The 20,798-nt window shown below is 42.5% G+C and overlaps 1 protein-coding gene across 7 annotated transcripts in view; it reads right to left on the reverse strand.

Moving 5' to 3' along the window:
* Window positions 1–20,798, reverse strand: part of DIP2C (disco interacting protein 2 homolog C) — a 442,508-nt gene that overhangs the window by 13,061 nt on the left and 408,649 nt on the right. For all 7 annotated transcript variants that reach the window (XM_040434209.1, XM_040434208.1, XM_040434211.1 and 4 more), the window contains 3 exons: window positions 20,438–20,499; window positions 3,073–3,130; window positions 2,823–2,897 (listed from right to left, as the gene is read on the reverse strand). In XM_040434209.1, coding sequence (XP_040290143.1) covers window positions 2,823–2,897; window positions 3,073–3,130; window positions 20,438–20,499 — 195 coding nt within the window. The remainder of the gene's footprint in view (window positions 1–2,822; window positions 2,898–3,072; window positions 3,131–20,437; window positions 20,500–20,798) is intronic.

Below are 20,798 nucleotides of genomic sequence, written 5' to 3' on the forward strand. Positions count from 1 at the left end.
TGTACGAAGGGTAGGTGCGTGCAGTGTGCAGTCTCCCTTCTCTCTTTCTGCTCGCGGCTGCTTTGTCTATGGAAAGCAGAAAGAGAGACTAGAGACGGGAGACTGCATGCGCATTCCCTTTATACAGCTGATCAGTGGGGGTGCTGGGTGTCAGACCCCCGACGACCTATCCTGTGGATAGGTCATCAATATTAAAAGCCTGGAAAACCCCTTTAAGTGATAGCCTATCCGCAGGACAGGCCATCACTAGCTGATTGACAAGGGTGTGACCCTGGCCAATCAGCTGTTCAGTGTAGCTACTCCCTGAAAGTCGGTGCTGGAACATTGAAGTTCGGCGCACTGAAGTGTACAGCGCTTGCAACTGCAGCGCTGCTCCCACTGACTTCAGTGGAGACGCGTTGCAGTGACACGAATTGTCCACCACAACTGGGCTCTGTAGCTGACCTCTGGCAATGGAGCTACACCAAACAGCTAATTGGCGGGGTAAAGGGGTGCAGGACCTCCGCCGATTAGCCAGTGATGGCCTATCCTTCACCTGACAAAAAATCGTTTTGTTTGAAATTATCCGTTTTGATCAACTTTAGACTAAAGTGTATAGGTTACCTTTATAGGCATCAATTATTAATCTAAAGGAAAACATGACTTGGTCATGGTTTCCTTTTAAGAACCTAAATAAATGCTCACTTGTGAGCTGAATCCTGATCTAAACTGGCCACACTCCTTACCTGAATGCCATCTCCCCTGACATTAGTATACGCACAATACGTTAGTACGTTGGGGAACAGTCTGGAGGTCCCCATACACATTAGGCTATAGGCAGACCTTGACAAAATCTTCCCCTGTAGCTAGGGGCAGGTAGTCTTTAAATGGTGTTTCTGGGACTTAGATACCGACAGCCTATCCTTAGAACAAGTCATCATTGTCAGATTGGTTGGGGCCCAACACCTGGCACCTCCACTCATCAGCTTCTAGCAGGAGTCGCCGGCGCTGGAAATAATAGCAGGAAGCAGACTGCTCCGTACACAGTGTAGTGGCTGTGCTGGGGTACTGCAGCTCAGTCCCCATTATAGTGCATACTATTCTACACTGTATATGAACACTGTGTAATTGTGAATTATGTATAGATTTTCCAGTCTGACTCAAGGATATATACGATCAATGTAAACTATGATTCAATCATAACTACTGAAAAGTGAGGGAGACTTAATTATTCTGCGCAAATTTCCAAAACCCATTATCACGTTCTGCAAATTAATTACAATGATCGTACAAAGCTTAATACGAAAAGAAAGAATGTATTGCTGGGAAAGTCATTATCCTAATAGTGAAAATACTTCAGACACGAGTTAATCGTGAGTAATTTCACATTGGCATTTTCAAAAGCAAAATTGATACGTTCATGTCCTAAGCAAGAAAGCCGACATCTTAAACCATGGGAAGAGCTAAGTCTCATTGATTAATGTTCTGTCACGATACAGAAGAGGAATGTAATCTCTTTCATAAATAACAAGTTGTAAGTCTCTGGTACGAAGCCCTTTGATTTTTGATTTGCAGATATATTCAATATTAGATGCCAGAGAAAGAGAATAATTTAAATGATTAAAAATAAAAAATGCGCATCCATGGTAGAGAGTCAAAAAAGTGTGTATATAGAGCCATCAACAAACCCAAGAACCTAATGTCTCCGACACTGCAGCCTCTCCAGTTTACACGTTTTCTACGTGCTTTTCCAATATTCACGTGAATTTTGGAAAAACCCTTTACTGTACCTAGTATAGAAAGATATTTAAAGGGGTTAGCTGGTGTAGAAAAACATCTATTACCTCTCCACAGGACAGGTTAAATGATATGATCGCTGATGATGTGCCTTGTTTGAATAAAGCAGTAATCATGCAGGCGCACTTCAGTTCATTTTAAAGGCTATAGCAGGGATGCCGAACCTGTGGCCCTCCAGGTGTTACAAAACTACAATTCCCAGCATGCCTGGACAGCCTACAGCTATTAGGGCATGCTGGGAGTTGTAGTTTTGAAACAGCTGATGGGCCTCAGGCTGAGCATTCCTGGTCTATAGGATTGATGCCATAGAAGAGTGTTATCCTTGGCAACATGATAGAAATTGCATGGAGCGGTAGTGTGCACGCATGTCCACCACAAATTTCACTTGGGGAACATAGGAGCCTGTTCTCATGATCAGTGAGGGTCCCAGTGATAACACATGTATTCCCTTTCCTGTGGATAGGTGTTGAATGTTTTTCATGGGCCAACCAATTAAAGATGTGCACCATTTTATCCTCTGCAGTTTGAGTTGGGCTGAGCTGCAATGCCATACTCAACCCATGGACAAAAGTGGCGCTGTTTCTAGAACAGGAAGCCCTTTTTGTGTCTCATCCCATCCATGTAATAGTTAAGGCAATGTCCACACGACTGATTACCTGTGGATTTGCAGTTGCGTATTTCTGTGCACTACCAGCAGAGAGAATGAGATTGTAACAAATCTAATCCTCACGCTGTGTACAAACCGGCAGCATAGATTGAACTGCAGTGGAGATTTGAAATCCGCATTTATGCTTCGGATCTCTCCAGCGGATTTAAAACGTTGCAATGAAGAGGGTGAAGCCCGCAGCCTTTTTTTCTGGCAAAAGCCACTGCAGACTTTTCCGTTGTATTTTACGGGACACCTGGACATGGGCTTAAGACAATAAACCAGACGTGGGAGACTTTTCGGCGTTCTGCTGAACATATCTGTTAGCTCACAGAAATCTTCAGTTTCACCTTATGACCAGGGTACGAGTATTACTCATCGAAGAACAGACATGACTCACCTCACCAAGATGAGAGTCTCCCAGTGGTCCCTTTGTTTCTGGATTTGCAATTATGATTCGAACACCTGGAAGGATCTGTGAAGAGAAGAGCAGACAATTATACGTGTAATTATCATTATACAGTCAGCGAAATCTACAGGAGGGAAGTTAGTAAAGACTGCAAACAGATATCTTCTTCAGTAAGGATGACAAGTGTAGTAATAAATTCGCAGAAATGAAGTTTTAAGGAGAAAGCGTTTAGTGCACTTACTTTTCCTGATTCCATGAGAGGCAAACTGTGTGGAGATCCTCTTTCTACCAAACGGACCCTGAAAGACACAAAGGAATGATGGGCATGGTGTTGTAATTTACGTTACATTTACAATTTTTCCCCCATCAATCTGCTCTCAATACCCCATAATGTGAAAGTGAAAACAGAATGTTAGAAATCCTTGCAAATTTATTGACATAAGTATTCAGACCCTTTAATCAGGACTGGGTTGAAACACTTTGGCCAGTGATTACAGCCTCCAGTCTTCTTGGGTAAAATGCCACCTCGAATTGGTGACTTTCTGCCATTCTTCTCTGCAGATCCTCTCAAGCTCTGTCAGGTTGGATGGGGAGTGTTGGTGAACAGCTATTTTCAGGTGTCTCCAGAAATGTTCGATAGGGTTCAAGTCAGGGCTCTGGCTGGGCCACTCAAGGACATTCACAGAGTTCTCCCTAAGCCACTGCTGTGTTGTCTTGGCTGTGTGCTTAGGGTCATTGCCTTGTTGGAAGGTAAACCTTTAGCCCAGTTTGAATTCCTGATTACACTAGACCAGGTTTTTATTAGGAATAGCTCTGTACTTTGCTCCATTCAGCTTTCCATCAACCCTGACCAGTCTTCCTGTCCCAGGTGCGGAAAATCACCCCCACAGCATGCCACCACCATGCTTTACTGTAGGGATGGTATTGGGAAGCTGGTGAGCAGTGTCTGGTTTCCTCCAGGCATGATGCTTAGAATTTAGGCCACAAAGTTCAATCTTGGTTTCTTCAGACCAGATAATCTTGTTTCTCACAGTCAGAGTCATTTAGGTGCTTCTTTGCAAACTCTAGGCAGCTTTCATGTGGCTTTTACAGAGAAGAGGCTTCTTTCTGGTCCCTCTGCCAAGCCCAGATTGGTGGAATGCTGCAGTGATGGTTGACCTTCTGGAAGTTTCTCCCATCTGCACACATTATCTCTGGAGCTCAGCCAGAGTGACCACTGAGTTCTTGGTCACTTCTCTTACTGAGGCCCTTCTCCTCAGACTACTTAGTTTGGTGGGGCAGCCAGCTCTAGAAGGAGTCCAGATTGTTCCAAACTTCTTCCATTTAATAAATATGGAGGCCACTGTGCTCTTATGAACATTCAGTGCATCAGAAATTTGTATACCATTTTCCAGATCTGTCCCACCACAAAATCCTGTCTCTGAGCTCTATGGGCAGTTCTTTCCTCCTTATGGCTTGGTTTGGCCTCTGATATGTATGATCAGCTGTGAGACAGGGTGTTTCCATCCAAATCATGTCCAGTCAACTGAATTTATCACAGGTGGACTCCAATCAAGGTGTAGAAACATCTAATTTTTATTTTTATTTTGGTACTAGGCTGCAACGTAACAAAATGTGAAAAAATGGGTTGGAAGATTTTCTGAATTTACTTTACATGCTATATGATAATAAAAATGAACACATAGTGTAATCTTGTAATGTCTCTTTTATTGGAGGGTGTTCCTACTGGAGGGAGATCTTTTGCTGTTTTTCCTGTCATTATTAGGCACAGATACATTGGTGGTTTGGGACGCCGAATAAAACTCCTCTTACCCACTTTAGTTGTACTCTGTAGGCTGGATTTACAGACATCAGTTGTGTCTGGTCAGTTGTCCTGTGCCTGAGCTGGGCACAACTGATGACGTTTTTGTCTACAGTAGAGTCCATAGCGGGACAGAAAAACAGCGCAAGGAAACATCCAGCATTACAACTCATGTGTTGTATGTCAGAAATGATCAGTTCTGTTATCATTTTCTGTACGACGCCAGAAGGAAACTACAGCAATGGGCAGACAGCCAAACTGAATCTCCGCTAGTGCGAAGTCTTTTCCAGTTCCAATATTATTCTGCGCTTATTAATTTAATAACATATCTTTATTTGAGCTGGAGCTTTAATTCTCTGATACACACCTCCGGATACACAAACATTGAGATAAACTTCTGGCTGACTGCATGTCACCACTAGGGGGAGCTTTACAGTTTACAGCATACTTAGTATCCAGTCCAATGTATAAACAGTAACCATCTAAGCAGCCTCAAGTGGTTTATGTCTATAATCGGGATTTAGAGGTCTGTAAGACAAATGGAGTCCTGACTGCTATAAAGAGATGTAACAAAATGTAGAAATATATAACAAAATATTACAGCTCACCCGCTCCACTCCATAGTCGTGCAAGGAACCCCGGGCAAGGGAAACATTTGTAGAAATAAGGAAAACAGCACGCGAACTATGGATAAAATCCAGTTTCTTTATTGTAGTCTTTTTAAAATTCCATAGGCTGACCGGAGTATTTTGCGGTCTACGTGTTACGACAATCGTCATGTCACCCTAAACAGGTAATTAATGGGATCCCTTAAGTCCGTCATAATTGTTCAGAGGACTCTGTGTTTGAGTTAGAGAATGCAGCAATACACAGAAGACTCAAAGCAAGGGGTTATACTGAAGAGCTACTAAAACAGGCAGAAAAGAAGGTGAGACTCATAGATAGAAAAAAATTTACTACTTCTAAAATAAAAAAGAAAAGTGAAGCAGAAGTACATAAACAACTGAGAGTAGTAACCACCTTTAGTAGGCAATTTAAAGAAATACGTAATATTATTACGAGGTATTTACCTATTTTAAATCAGGATGACAATTTAAGACAGATATTAGAACTGGGCACCCAAATAGTGAGTAAACGAGCACCTACTATGTCTACTGTTTTGTCTCCTAGCCCGTTTCTAGGCCCCAGTGGGAACACATGGTTGAACGTCACTGGACATAATATCTGTAAAACCTGTCGCTTTATAAAAGTAAGCAAAATGTTTAAATCTAGTGTTATCGGGGAAGAGTTCAAAATTAAATTATATATTAACTGTAACACAAGTAATGTGATTTACCTGGCCACATGTAGCAGCTGTAACGTTCATTATGTGGGTTGTACTTCTAACAGCTTGAAAATGAGAATGAGGAAACACATCACGGATATTGCAAATTTCAAAGTTGTGAATGTCTCTATGTTGTCTCGACATTTTAGAGACATACATGGAGGGGATACAACAGACTTGGAACTTTTGGGCATTGAAAGGGTTAAGAAATCAGTGAGAGGAGGGGATCTAAACAGATTGCTCTATAATCGAGAATCTCTTTGGATTTTCTTACTACACATTAGAATCCCAGAAGGTATGAATAATAGACATGACTAATCTTTGAATATTGATTCGAATTCCCCATTGTATGATGTTGTTTTTGCATGTAATATTGTATTTTATGATGTCACTTGACACACCTTCGTCTTTGATTCAATTATTACTCAACACATGGGGAGGTAGGTGTTTCTTGAGTGAGTAAGGCTGGGTTCACACGGGCGAGATTTCCGCCCGGGTGCAATGAGTGAGGTGAACGCATTGCACCCGCACTGAATCCGGACCCATTCACTTCTATGCGGTTGTGCACATGAGCGGTGATTTTCATGCATCACTTGTGCGTTGCGTGAAAATCTCAGCATGCTCTATAAGGGAAAATAATAGCATTCTTTAATACAGAATGCTTAGTAGAAGGTCAATTGAGGGTTAAAAAATAAAAAAATAATTAACTCACCTCCTCCTCTTGATCGCGTAGTTGTCGATCTCTTCTTACTTCTTTAATCATGAGCTGCCGGCTAAAGGACCTGTGGTGACGTCACATCACATGGTCCAATCACATGGTCCATCACCGTGGTGATGGACCATGTTATGACCTCAGTGACGTCACCACAGGTCCTTTGACAGGTCCTGAAGAAAGAACAGGAGACCGGCAGCTACGCGATCAATTGGAGGCGAGTTAATTTATTTTTTAACCCTCAATTGACCTTCTACTAAGCATTTTGTATTAAGAATGCTATTATTTTCCCTTATAACCATGTTATAAGGGAAAATAATTACATCTACAGAACCTTGAACCCAAACCTGAACTTCAGTGAAGAAGTTCGGGTCTGGGTACCACATTCAGTGTTTTATCACGCGCGTGCAAAACGCATTGCACCCACGCGATAAAAACTGAACAACGGAACGCAATCGCAGTCAAAACTGACTGCAATTGCATACCTACTCGCGCGGGTTTGCTGCAATGCACCCGGGACGCATCTTGAGCCAAAACGTGACGCCCGTGTGAACCAAGCCTAAGGGTTTTAAAACCAGTGAATATAGCAACACGTTATGGTCATGAGTAAGACAGATTGTCAAAACGCGTAGACCGCAACATACTCCGGTCAGCCTATGGAATTTTAAAAAGACTACAATAAAGAAACTGGATTTTATCCATAGTTCATGTGCTGGATCTTTTTTCCTTTTTTCTAAAATGTAAAAATGTAACATACCGTAAGTTAGGATCCATTTAGATAAAAAGAAATGGTGTTCACTTTGTAGCAACACTCCATACAATAGCCTGTTTGTCGACTATTGCCTGCTGTATAAAGTCAGAGAATGGTATTCTGACAGTCCTGCCAAGAATGCTCAGAAACGATGTACAGTAATTCTTTATAGCCCTGCACAGTTATCATATTGCTCATGTAGCAAAAGAGAACACATCTGACAATATACAATTGTATTAGGGAATTGCTAGTAATGTCAGAAAAATCTAAGAAGGAAATTAAAACTAAAAATAATTAAAATTTGAACACAATTATAATATTTCTATTATATGAAGATTTTAAAAAATCAACAATAAAACTAATACTCTATATTATCCATACATGGGATGCTTGCGTTTCACAAATGACTGTTCTTACTCCCTGTCAGGGCCAATTTAGGAGCCCAGAGGAATTTCTACAAGCATTGACTCTTGAGTGACACTTTAACCCCTTAAAGGGGTTATCCGACTTAAATAAATCTATTCTAATTGCATTTATTGTAGACCAGTGAAAGATTCTTAAAATCGCTTTCATCACCTATCTATCACTATTTGGCCAGTTCAGTTCTGGGTCATGTGACCCCTGACGTCAGTAAGCCTGCTCAGGCACTGACGTCTCGTTTACAAGCTTCTCTCTGCTTGAGGGAGTGTCCAGGCTCTGTAAACGAAACGTCAGAGCCTCTGGTACCCTCCCCCCTCCCCCCTCCAGCTCTCCTCACATTGCCCGGCTCTGCTCTGCTGGTGACGTTTCGTTTACAAGCTTCTCCCTGCTTGAGGGAGTGTCCAGGCTCTGTAAACGAGAGGTCAGAGCCTCTGGTGCCCTCCGCCCTCCCCCCTCCAGCTCTCCTCACACTGCCCGGCTCTGCTCTGCTGATGACGTTTCGTTTACAAGCTTCTCCCTGCTTGAGGGAGTGTCCAGGCTCTGTAAACGAAACGTCAGAGCCTCTGGTGCCCTCCAGCTCTTCTCACTGCCTCGGCTCTGGTATGCGATCGCTCATGCGCAGTACATACCAGAGCCGAGACGATCTCTGATCTGGCAGCAGGGTATGTTTGTCCCTCCTGCATTCACTGGGGCGAGAGGTGGCAGTTTGTAAACGTTCCCCTCTGCATCTGGGGATCGTTATTACAGCCCTGGTCCCCCCCCCCCTCCCACACTAGTACACATTGAACACCCCCTGGGAAATATAAATAAATTATTGGCCATCATTATTATCATCATCAACATCATTATTCAGCTATATAAAATCCTTATCTGCCACCAATATATATATTTATCTAAGCAATATCCATATTGAATATATATTTGAATAATATAGATATTGCTTAGATACAGATAATGCTAATGATATTTTCACACTAGCGGCAGGACGTATCCGACAGGCTGTTCACCCTGTCGGATCCGCCCTACCGCTATTTGCCCGTGCCGCTGGACGGATCCGTTATTGCAATTCATTTCTAGACGTATCCGCACCTGGATCCGTCTACAAATGCTGTCAGTTGTCACACTGATCGGCGGATCCAGCAGGCACTCGGCTCAGACGACGGAGCTGCCTTGCAGATCCGTCCTTCCGGTCTGCACATGCACAAACCGGGAATACTGTGAAAAAGACTGACAGAGGGATCCGTCCATCCGCATGACAAGCGGATAGACGGATCCGTTATTGCAATGCATTTTTAGACGGATCCGCACCCGGATCCGTCTACAAATGCTGTCAGTTGTCACACTGATCGGCAGATCCAGCAGGCACGCAGCTCCGACGATGGAGCTGCCTTGCGGATCCGTCCTTCCGGTCTGCACATGCACAAACCGGGAATACTGTGAAAAAGACTGACAGAGGGATCCGTCCATCCGCATGACAAGTGTGTATTTATTTATTTTTTTGCAAAGTGCCGAGCAGGGTGAAGGAAAGGTCAGGTTGTTCACGCCCAGAAATATTCATGAGGCAGAGCTCAGGCTTTGTTGTTATACGCCCCCTCAGCATGTACTTCAGCATGTAAACAAAGCAATGACAGAACCATGATAAGGTGCAAATATGGGTTTTAACTTGATGAAATCTAGCTTAACCAAATTATATGTATATCCTGATGGATTTTAAGTGTTTTATTTTTTTTTTTATTAACTCGGATAACCCCTTTAAGTACAGGGTGCAGTTTTCGTTTTTTTTCTCCCCACATTCCAATAGTCACAAGTTTTTTAAATTTTCTGTTCATATAGTCATATGATAGCTTATTTTTTGCGGGATAAGTTGTATTTTTGAATGTAACCATTTAATTTACCATGTTTTGTACTGAAAAATGGAAAAAAAAATTCTTTTGAGGGGTCAAATTGAAAAAACTCACGATTTGACAAGTTTTTTGGGGTTCTGATATCATGCCCAAAATGACATGATGTCCTTATTCTGTGGTTCAATGATTATGGCCATACCAAATTTGTATAGTTTTATTTTTATGGTCTTACTACTTAAAAAAAAAATAAACACCTTTGAAAAAAAATCTACATTTTCTCAGCATCTTCATTTTCTGACAGCCATACATTTTTTATATTTCCGTCTACATAGGCGTATAAAGGCTTGTTTTTTGATCACTGTTATTCAATTTTTTGGGGGATAAGTTGAATCACATTTTTATTTTACTTTCCATTACAGCGTACATGGCGCAGGAAAAATATTTTTATATTTTAATAGTTCAGACATTTTTGGATGCAGTGATACCTGTTATGTTTATTTATTTTTATATGTAAAATTTGAACTTTTAATATTTGAATATTATTTTTATTTTTTATTTTTACATGACAACATTTAGCCACATTAGGGGGCTAGAACCTGGGATCCTTTGATCCCTTCTCCCATTCACCATAATAGTTCTCTTTTATGGTGAATGGGACAAGGGATCAAAATATTCTGCCACTCTGCCTGCTGAGCTGTGCCTAGTGCACAGCTTTGCGGCAGTTTATCATAACAGGCATGGGAACCTTCAGCAGGCCCCAGGCTGTCAAGGTAACCAATCGGAGCCCAGCAATTTCACTGTGGGGGCTCAGATCGTAAGGCAGAGGGAGCCCGTATCCCTCTGCCTAACCTCACAGAAGCTGCAATTTCTATTGAACATGACATTTGAGAGGTTAAACAAGCAGTTTCAGCATCACCGCCGATATCGGTCATTACAGCCGGTTGCCTGCTGTATTATAAAGCCATTATAAAGCGTATGAAGCGGGCTCAGGGCAGCAGCCCACTCCAAACAAGCCCTCAGCCACTATGACGTAGCTATGATTACAAGACATTCACCTGAAGGATCAAATAATTTTTGGCCTTTAGAACTACACACTTTTTTCATGTTTTTTTCCTCTTTTTTCTATCCCGCAATGTACTTACTAATGTATTGTGATTGTCTATATTGCCTCCTTTGCTGGCTTGATTCATTTTTCCATAACATTATGCACTGCTCGTTTCCATAGTTATGACCACCCTGTAATCTAGCAACGATGGCCGGCTTCCACACTATAGGAAAATATGCTGGTCTCTCTGGCGGCTGGGAGTGCACATTGGCCAGTACTTTTCCCTACAGTGTGCAAGCACGACCATCAGTGCTTGATTGCAGGGTGGTCGTAACTCCTAGAATCGAGCAATGTATAATGCAGTGGAAAAATGAATCAAGTCAGCGAAGGAGGCAATATGGACAATCACAATACATTAGTAAGTGCCTTGTATTAGCTTTGTCTACATGATAAATGCCATTTGCTGAAGTGAGACAAACCCTTTAAGTTCCCTATCAGTATGTCTTTGGAGTGGGAGGAAACCAGGGTGCCCAGAGGAAACCCAAACATCGGTACAACATAAAAACTCCATGCAGATGTTGTCGGTTGAATTTGGACCTAGGACCCCAGCGCTGCAAGGTACCAGTACTAACCACTGAGCCACTGTGCTGTTTACTGCATTATTTCTTCAAGTTCTATAAGGCCAGACACAGACAAGCGAGTTCAATGAGAGAAACTCGCTGCGTGTTAAAGTGTGAGTTCCTGTCTTGACATCCCCACCTCTGACAGGACCACATAGAGTTATAATGATTTATAAGGCTGTGTCCCTGACAAAATGCGGTAGATTCCAGGTCTCTCAGGGTCACACACCATTATAAATCATTATAACGCTGTGCGATCCTGTCAGAGGAGAGTTCACACGCAGCGAGTTTCTCACATTGAACTCGCTCATCAGTTCAATAGATTCCACAAATTCCTTAGGGGCTGATAACATATAAAGACATTTATACAATGTGCATCTCTGAGAAGTTTATAATCTGTGTTCTGCTTTTTACTTACTAGAATTTTTGCTGGTTATTGGTTTCTTGTATTCAGTTTTTTTGCCTTTACTTCTCTCTGATCATAAGACATTTATTTTCTTTAAAAATAAATTTAAAAAAATTATCCACTTTCTTGCAACATGTTTTTGGCGTTTAAAGGAAACTCCGGTATCTAGGACAGCGTGACATAAAAAGTTATGGAAATAGGGGTGGACGTCTGGTATGAGAACACCGCATCATTAGTATTAAATAGCAAACACATGTTTCTAATGTTTTACTTTAGACAGCCCAGATACCACGTTCTAATTGTGATCCACCGCTACCACTGCGGGCCAAGAGAACATATCCTCTATTGGAAGGGCGGGATTTTACATAGTAGCTTATAATATGCTTCCAGAAGCAAAATAAGATTGAGACTGGATGTGAAATGTGTAGAGAATGTTCTTGGCGAGTTCTCCAGGGAGTAATTGTGGGTAAATTGCTTGCGTTTTACAGCACTGGCCATGCTCAGTACATTCTGTAACTATAATTACACATGTAAGGGTCCTGCACTGTAAAGTGGTCATTAGGTCTACGCTCTACAGGACGCTAAAATCTGCATTCTCTGTCTAAGTTTCTAGGTTGTTATCTAGATGCACGCTATGCGTTATAAATGCCAGTCCTCAATCAATACTGATTTGGAGAAAATAAACCTACAGAGAAGCTGAAGGGACCAAAGCAGGTATTAAAGGGCAAACTGTTGGTCAACTACCTCCAGTGATTAGCCATGTATTCTGTATTCGTCTTCTATGGTGATAACTAAAGGGAGGTAAATTCACTTCTCTTACTGTCTCCATTTCATACAGTAAATCCTCCGCAGGGCAACATTTTGATTATGTGGTTTATAAGTCTGCCATACTGATGTGCAGACCCATATGCCATGGCTCATATGGAGAGCAGTGTCTACGTGTACACAGAGCCTTGTACCGCAAGCTGCGCTACATCTGGTACATGCGGTAAACATTTTCTGTCTCCATGCTTGCAGATTGGGTAGACTCTTCCAGATGTGATAGAGTAGATCTTTATGCTCTGAATCAATCAGATGTCCCCAACATAAGGGCTCATGCACACAAACTTATTTTCTTTTTCCGTGTCCGTTCCGTTTTTTTTTTCCATATGCGGAACCATTTACTTCAATGGGTCCGCAAAAAAACCCAGAAATTACTCCCCATATTTCCGCATGGCTGTTCCGCAAAAAATATAGAACATGTTCTATTCTTGTCCGTTTTGCGGACAAGAAAAAGCACTGTTACAGTGGATTCGCAAACGAAAAAAAAAAAAAAAAAAAACTGATGCAATACGGATGTCACACGGACGTCATCCATATTTGTGCGGGCTGAAAAATACATACGGTTGTGTGCATGAGCCCTAAATCTCACATACTAGAACAAAGAAACTGCAGCTGCATCCCCCTCCTCCCTGTAAAATATTTACAGATATTTTGAAGAATGAAGGGTGTCTCGACATTTACAGAGAGATTCTCCCCCATAAGACATATTACAAAGTTTTGTATATTACAGAACTCCCCAAAAATTGTATGTGTATATATGTGGATTTTATTGCTGCTTCTGCTATCCAAACAGTTAGGTCAGTTTGATACAAAAGTATTATGTGCGCATTTTCGAATCATATTAAGGACAAGTGTCCTGGCCCAACCACAGGTCTACAACCTGACCTCATGGCATCTGTGAATTTGGTTGAGTAGGCCCACGGTCTGGCCGGGATGCTCGTCCGTAACATACTGTAGGTGCATAAAATATGCTAGTAATGCATTCATGGGAAACTGAACTTATGCAGACAGATCAAGAATATGTAGCACTCTGCTGGAATAGTCTACTAAAAGAATTAAACAGCTTTTTCAGCTGAATGGAGCAGTAATGATTTTCTATAGTTGTTGTCACCACTGAATTTCATAAAAAGGGGTTGTCTCACTTCAGCAAAAGGCATTTCTCATGTAGATGATGTACATACAAGGCCCTTACTAATGTATTGTCATTGTCCACTTTGCCTCCTTCGCTGGCTGGATTCATCTTTCCATCACATTATACACTGCTCATTTCCAGGGGTTATGACCACCCTGCAATCCATCAGCGGTGGTCGTGCTTACACACTATCGGAAAAAGTGCTGACCTCTCTGGTGGCCGGGACAGAGCGGACATAGGCACGCATGCGCAGCAGTTCCTGCCGCGGCCACCTCATATCTGCTCTGCAACACTGGCCATAACCCATTGGAACAAGCAGTGTATAATGCGATGGAAAAATTAATCCAGGAGGCAATATGGATAATAACAATATATTAGTAAGTGCCTTGTAGTAACTTTCTCTACATGATAAATGTTATTTGCTGAAGTGACCACCCTTTAAACCTGATCCTCCTGTCATTGGTCTTACTACTAGGTCCCTCAAAATCCTGAAAGCCAGAAGCATCTTTGGGACATGATTGCAATCATATATCATTTCTTTGAGACATTACTAGTGCAGCCACCAGGTGGAAGCATCAGCCTCAGGATGTCAAGCAGCAGAGAAGCAGACTGTGGAGATGGAAGATTATGGCTGGCTGGATAACCACATACAGCACCCACAGCTCCATAGGATGAATGCTGCAGAACAGTGATTCCAATCTTCTATCACTAGGATTTGCCATCACTTTACAATCAGAGGTGGTCTCACTTCTGAAAACCTGAAATGATCCAGAGAAAGAGTGGTCCGCAGTGCCACTTTAGCATTGTCCCCTTCCAGGTTTATCCTGCAGGGCAGAGAACTGCAGCGGTCTCCATTCACCTGAATGTGAGCATGGTGCAGAGCGAGACTGGGGCACTACACAGCTGCCACCTTATTCTCAGGATCAAGGAAGGTCCCAGAGGCTGGGATGCCACCAGTCACAAAGTGATAGCATATCTTAAAGGGAACCTGTCACCTGCAAAACGCATATTAAACCGACCACAGTACCTTACAGTATCCCCCAGTGTGTTGCTAATCATGTTTTTCTTTCCTCTTTGTGTTTCTTCATACTTGTTAAAAACGCTGTTTTAATGTCGGTTGGCGCTGTCTCTGAGTCAGGCTTGAAGTCAAGGGGGCAGCGGCCTCCCTGCTTCAACTAATGCTAAGCCCGCCCCTTACCCCTCCTCTCTACAATTAGATGGACTTGCTGCCGTGATTGCGCTCTTCTAGCATATGCGCGGTATGCTGCCTGTCACAGCGTGGTGGCCGGGCACACGATCAAACGGTCCGGCGCATCCGCAGTCAGCAAAATGCCGGCGGGTGAGTGAGGATCGCGCTGTAACAGGCAGCGTACCGCGCTTGCGCTAGAAGAGCGCGATCCCGGCATCACGTCCATCTAATTGTAGAGAGGAGGGGTAAGGGGCGGGCTTAGCATTACTTGAAGCAGGGAGGCCGCTGCCCCCTTGACTTCCAGCCTGACTCGGAGACAGCGCCAACCGACATTAAAACAGCGTTTTTAACAAGTATGAAGAAACACAAAGAGGAAAGAAAAACATGATTAGCAACACACTGAGGGATACTGTAAGGTACTGTGGTCGGTTTAATATGCGTTTTGCAGGTGACAGGATCCCTTTAACAATATGCCATATAAGATGGGAAGAGGCAGAGATGGGGGACAAGCTAACCTAGCCTGCTTGGAGAACCTGACCGAATTAGCATAAGTTTGGATTGGAGTATTTTTGGTTCTGGACATTGAAACCATGAAAATGTAAAAAAATGCTATAAATCAAGGGGGTCATTTTCTAACAGATATACGCCACTCTGGTGTATATCTGTCGCAGATTTCAGAGCAAAGGCGATTTGCACCGCTCACGCCAGGTCTAAAAAAGGGGGAGTGGAATGGGCAGAGAAGAGGGTGGGCCGGCAGGCGAGCCTCATTTACCATTTTCTACTCCTGTTTTAGGTGTAGAAAATTATCTAAATATACGCCAGCAAGGGAGCTGGGGTAGATTTAGACAGGTGGTGGATATGCCGAAGTTATGTGAAGGCTTTCGCCTCTTTGTAAATTTAGCACATCCACCACCAGCTAAAGGGATATTAAGACCGGCGTCTAAAACGCCGGTCTTAGTAAATGACCCCCCAAGTTCTTATAGACTGAACGGATACTGAAGAACATAAACAGGTTCTAGCTTAATGTATCTTGGTTCCTTCTGCAGATAAGGAGGACATTTTTACAAGATATAATCCACTAGCTGCCAACTAGAGCAGGGTCCCAGGTCACAAATGTTTCTGGAATGGAAAGTTCTGCTGCAGAAGGCAGGTAACGATTAGTACACAAGTAAAGCAAGGAGGAAAGGAACATTTGCAACAGTACAAGGAAATAATGAGACACAAGGGTAGAGACATTCCTCAGTATTCAGAGCAGTCAGTGTGAAATGGGTCTCTGAAGCAATTAGATGGTATTGCAGGCTGTGTAGATCTGCTCTAAATAGTGACATATTTAACAATTTGCACTCCAAAATTACAGCTTGCCCAGAAAGTACTTTAATTATGTATAAGATAAAATTGCTGTAGCAAACAGGGTGGTCATGGCTGAATCCTGAGCAAAAAAGTACAGAGCCAAATAGAAATATAAGCAACCTGCTATGCATTCCTTAAAAGAAGTATTCTTAACATACAGTATATGGTAGAGATGATACGGTGGATATGGAATACCATAATGGCTTGAGTGTAGACATGGGGTAATGCACATGGCATTAAATAGAATTGCACATAAAACATATTGGACTGTGGGCTTTCCCGCCAATAAAATGTACAATAGATAAAACATCCACTGGCCATAAGAATGGGATATTCATACTCATTTGAACTGGGAGAAGAGCTTGAAAGAGATAGCTAAATGAACAACATTGTCCGTTTCCTCAACTCTCCAGCCCGCTCTACATCTCTTTTCTCAGTTCTGATTTCTGCAAACAGCCCATATCTCCTCTCCACACTCTGATCTGCTGTGTCCAACTTCCTCCCCCTCCTTGCTGCTATCTTTGAGATACTGTTCACAACTTGGCTATGTTAGGCCTCTTTCACACTTGCGTTGTCCGGATCCGTCGTGTACTCCATTTGCCGGAGGTGCCCGCCGGATCCGTAACAACGCAAGTGAACTAAAAGCATTTGAAGACGGATCCGTCTTCAAAATGCGTTCAGTGTTATTATGGCAGCCAGGACGCTATTAAAGTCCTGGTTGCCATAGTAGTAGTGGGGAGCGGGGGAGCAGTATACTTACCGTCCGTGCGGCTCCCAGGGCGCTCCAGAATGACGTCAGAGCGCCCCATGCGCATGGATGACGTGATCCATGCGATCACGTCATCCATGCGCGTAGGGCGCCCTGACGTCACTCTGAAGCGCCCCGGGAGCCGCACGGACGGTAAGTATACTGCTCCCAGCTCCCCACTACACTTTACCATGGCAAACAGGACTTTAGCGTCCTGGCAGCCATTCAGAAAAAGCTAAACGTCGGATCCGGTAATGCGCCGAAACGACGTTTAGCTTAAGGCCGGATCTGGATTAATGCCTTTCAATGGGCATTAATTCCGGATCCGGCCTTGCGGCAAGTTTTCAGGATTTTTGGCAGGAGCAAAAAGCGCAGCATGCTGCGGTATTTTCTCCGGCCAAAAAACGTTCCGGTCCTGAACTGAAGACATCTTGATGCATCCTGAACGGATTTCTCTCCATTCAGAATGCATGGGGATAATCCTGATCAGGATTCTTCCGGCAAAGAGCCCCGACGACGGAACTCTATGCCGAAACAGAACAACGCAAGTGTGAAAGAGCCCTTAGGAGGTACAGATGTAGTGAGTCAACACACATTCTTTCTGAGACGTGTTATCTAAACTAAATGTGTTAAGCAAAACCCCCTTCAATTGCTTTTCAATGGTTTTTGTATCAAGATAAAGCGATGAGTTGAGAAATTTGTATGCAGTACATAGGGAGTATTTCCCCATGTTTACCTTTGACATATGCCACTGTATAGGCAAAAATGGCAGTATGTCAGCCATTGACTCTGAATGGACAAAAAAACAAAAAAACATTTTATTAACGGTGTCCCTCTGCATAGGGCCCTGCATAAGGAAAAGGACACTCTTGGCGTACACTTGGTGCATGAGGCCTATGGACACATCAGAGGTATACACTCCCAACATACGCCTCTCATGTAGGCAAAAACAGGATTTGATCAAAGTCTAAGGGTTCATCCCCCGGATGCAGACCCATTCATGTCAATGGGGCCGCAGAAGATGCGGACAAAAGTGCACTTACTAATGTATTGGGATTGTCCGTCTTGCTTCCTTTGCTGGCTTGATTCATTTCCTTGGAACCATGGAAATGAGAAGTGTATAATATGATGGAAACATGAATCAAGCCAGCCAGGGAGAAAATATGGACAATCACATTACATTAGTGCCTTGTATGAACTTTCTCTACATGATAAATGCCATTTGCTGGAGTGATACAACCCCTTTAAGTTTGCATTTAGAAAATAACTGATTCAGACAGTTTATATAAAATACAAATATGACACAGAATATGTCAAACCTAAAGTTTAACCTTCATTGTCATCAGTTAAAACCCCATGACACTTAATACAAACATATATACATGAAGCATCCAACTTCAGTGCCAAGAGTTCCTGTCTGCTCCTCATCTTTGCTGGCATCTGCTCAGGGGACCTAGCAATGGTGAGCAGCTCCCCTGGTGCATGCTGCCACTACAGTCCATGTGAGCCCTGAGGACAATTGGGTACTACGGCCTTACTGGATATGTGATATGTCCCCTGATGAACCCAAGTGAAACATGCTCTGGGGTGTTTCTCAGATATAACTTGATATATTGTACATATGGATTCCTTATATCATAAATCTTGTCATCTTCAAATTCCGCTAGGAACAGGTTAGCGAAAGTGGGCGCCACTGGCGTCCCCATGGCAGTCCCTGCCCTCTGGCGGAACCATGACCCCCAGACTGTGAGGTTAACCTTTTCAATGCCTTTTTCTCACCTTCATTTAGATTACAGCCCGCCATTGGATATATTTGGGCCTGTATATCCTCCATAACCATTTTATAAAATTATCAAGCGGTGAGCCAGGAGACAAGGGGGGATTCACCGTAGATTTTCTACCTCCTAAAAAAGATATTTCCTTAACCTCCTTATTTACAACATGTTCAGCAGGTATATCTATTAATTCACAATAACCGGTCCTCATGTGAGAAGTGTGTGTCTGTACTGAACCCTCGCGGGCCTATTTTTACCTTTCTTTCCCCTACTGGTCTTGTTTCCAGGGTTTCTTGATTTTTATTACCATATATCTTAAATAAATTGATTTATTTAAGGCTGTAATAAAAATGAAACTCAAACTGACAAACTGCAGGCACGAAACCTAGATGCCGTCCCCTAGATGTTCATGTCCATGTTTATGTAACCCGCAGAAAGCAATAAAGCAAGAAGATTTTTACTCCTGGGTGAGTGCCGTGTTATGCTCTACTACACATTCTACCCTTTATGCAGCCGACTACCAGATCCTTTTTACAAGACCAGTGATATTTAATTTGTGTGTATTTATTTGTATCGTACAGGGTCAAAGGAGTTTACCTGATTACAATAAAAGTTCAATTTTAGGTTTAGCATTAGTTTGCATTTAGGAATAAAAAAAATAAGTAAAAAACAACAGAAAAAAATTTAAAATTTGCACAAGGTGCCCAAAGCCTTTATCCCCCCCCCCCCCCCCCCCCCTTTGTCCACTGAGCAGGCCAAGCTCAAAGAAGAAAGCAGAGTCCAGGAACAAGGCCAAGAACATGGCTCTATCCACAATCTAGCCTGAATTAAAGGAGGTTGAAGTAAGAGCCCCATATACTGTACTTGCACCTCTCACTTCAGTCTGTGTGGAAGAGAAAAGGAAGTGGGCAGGAGTAGGATGAGCAGTCATCGTGGAGGAGGATTACAGACCTTCCTCCTGTCCCTGCATGGATCTAGACATTAACCTTTCATGTTACGACTAAATCCCCAAAACAATGTTGAAATTGCTGTGTTTTTATCTCCTTACTCAAAAAAAAAAACCAATATGTTATTTAATACAATATAGGTACTCCAAAATGGTTCCTATACGAGCTACAACTTGTCCCACAACATTCAAGGTCTATATACAGCCACACTGAAAACAATTACAAGGTTATGACCGCTGGGACATTTTTCAGGTGGTTTCTCCAATTTTAATGTGACTGCTATGGGGCTAAGGAAGAAAGATTTGGATCTTGCTCATGTAAATAGCAGTTTGTCTAAAATCTATAAAAAAAAAATGGCAAGCGGAGACACTATTTTATTTTATTTTTTTAATAAAACCTCCCCTGAGCCATACATTAATGAATAATCATGCTTTCATTTTGATGTTTGTATCTTGTCATGATGTGATGTGATCAACCATAGGGATGTCAAGGCCCTTTTGGTGGTTTATGAAGTGTTCATCTTTTAATATTTTAATTGTAGCCATGTATAAATAATGTATCTGTCCTGTGCCGACTATAGAATAGCGCCACTGCGTAGAGTGGGTAGTATTCTGTTAGTGGAGCAGAAGCAAGGCTTTGCTGAAATGAGAAGTCACAAAACAATTTGTGTGCAGCCCTGGCTTAAAAAGGATGTTTTTTTTAGGAAAGTTGCTCACATACCGGTCATGTCGTAATGCTCTCATATCCACATACACAGTTGTTGGATCTGGTCCGGATGTTCCCTGCAATACAGTAAGTGATAAGAAATATTCAAAGTACGCTAAATAACATATAAGAACATAAAGCTGTAATAATTGTATACAATGGGTTGCATGTTTATCTAATATCCTTAGGTATAATAACTCCAATGTAGCAAGAGAACATCTTTTTTTTTAAGGTCTCACATCTTTTCTTTCCAGTTTTGAGATCCGGCTGAGGAGTCAACGGTGCCGGATCCATTTTTTCGGACACGAAAAAAAATGAATCCACCGCCCATTGACTTACAATGGTTTTAGTGCCGGATCCGTCTTGTTCATTTTGG

Source organism: Bufo bufo, chromosome 5 (assembly GCF_905171765.1).
Source record: "Bufo bufo chromosome 5, aBufBuf1.1, whole genome shotgun sequence".
Classification (NCBI taxonomy): Eukaryota; Metazoa; Chordata; class Amphibia; order Anura; family Bufonidae; genus Bufo; species Bufo bufo.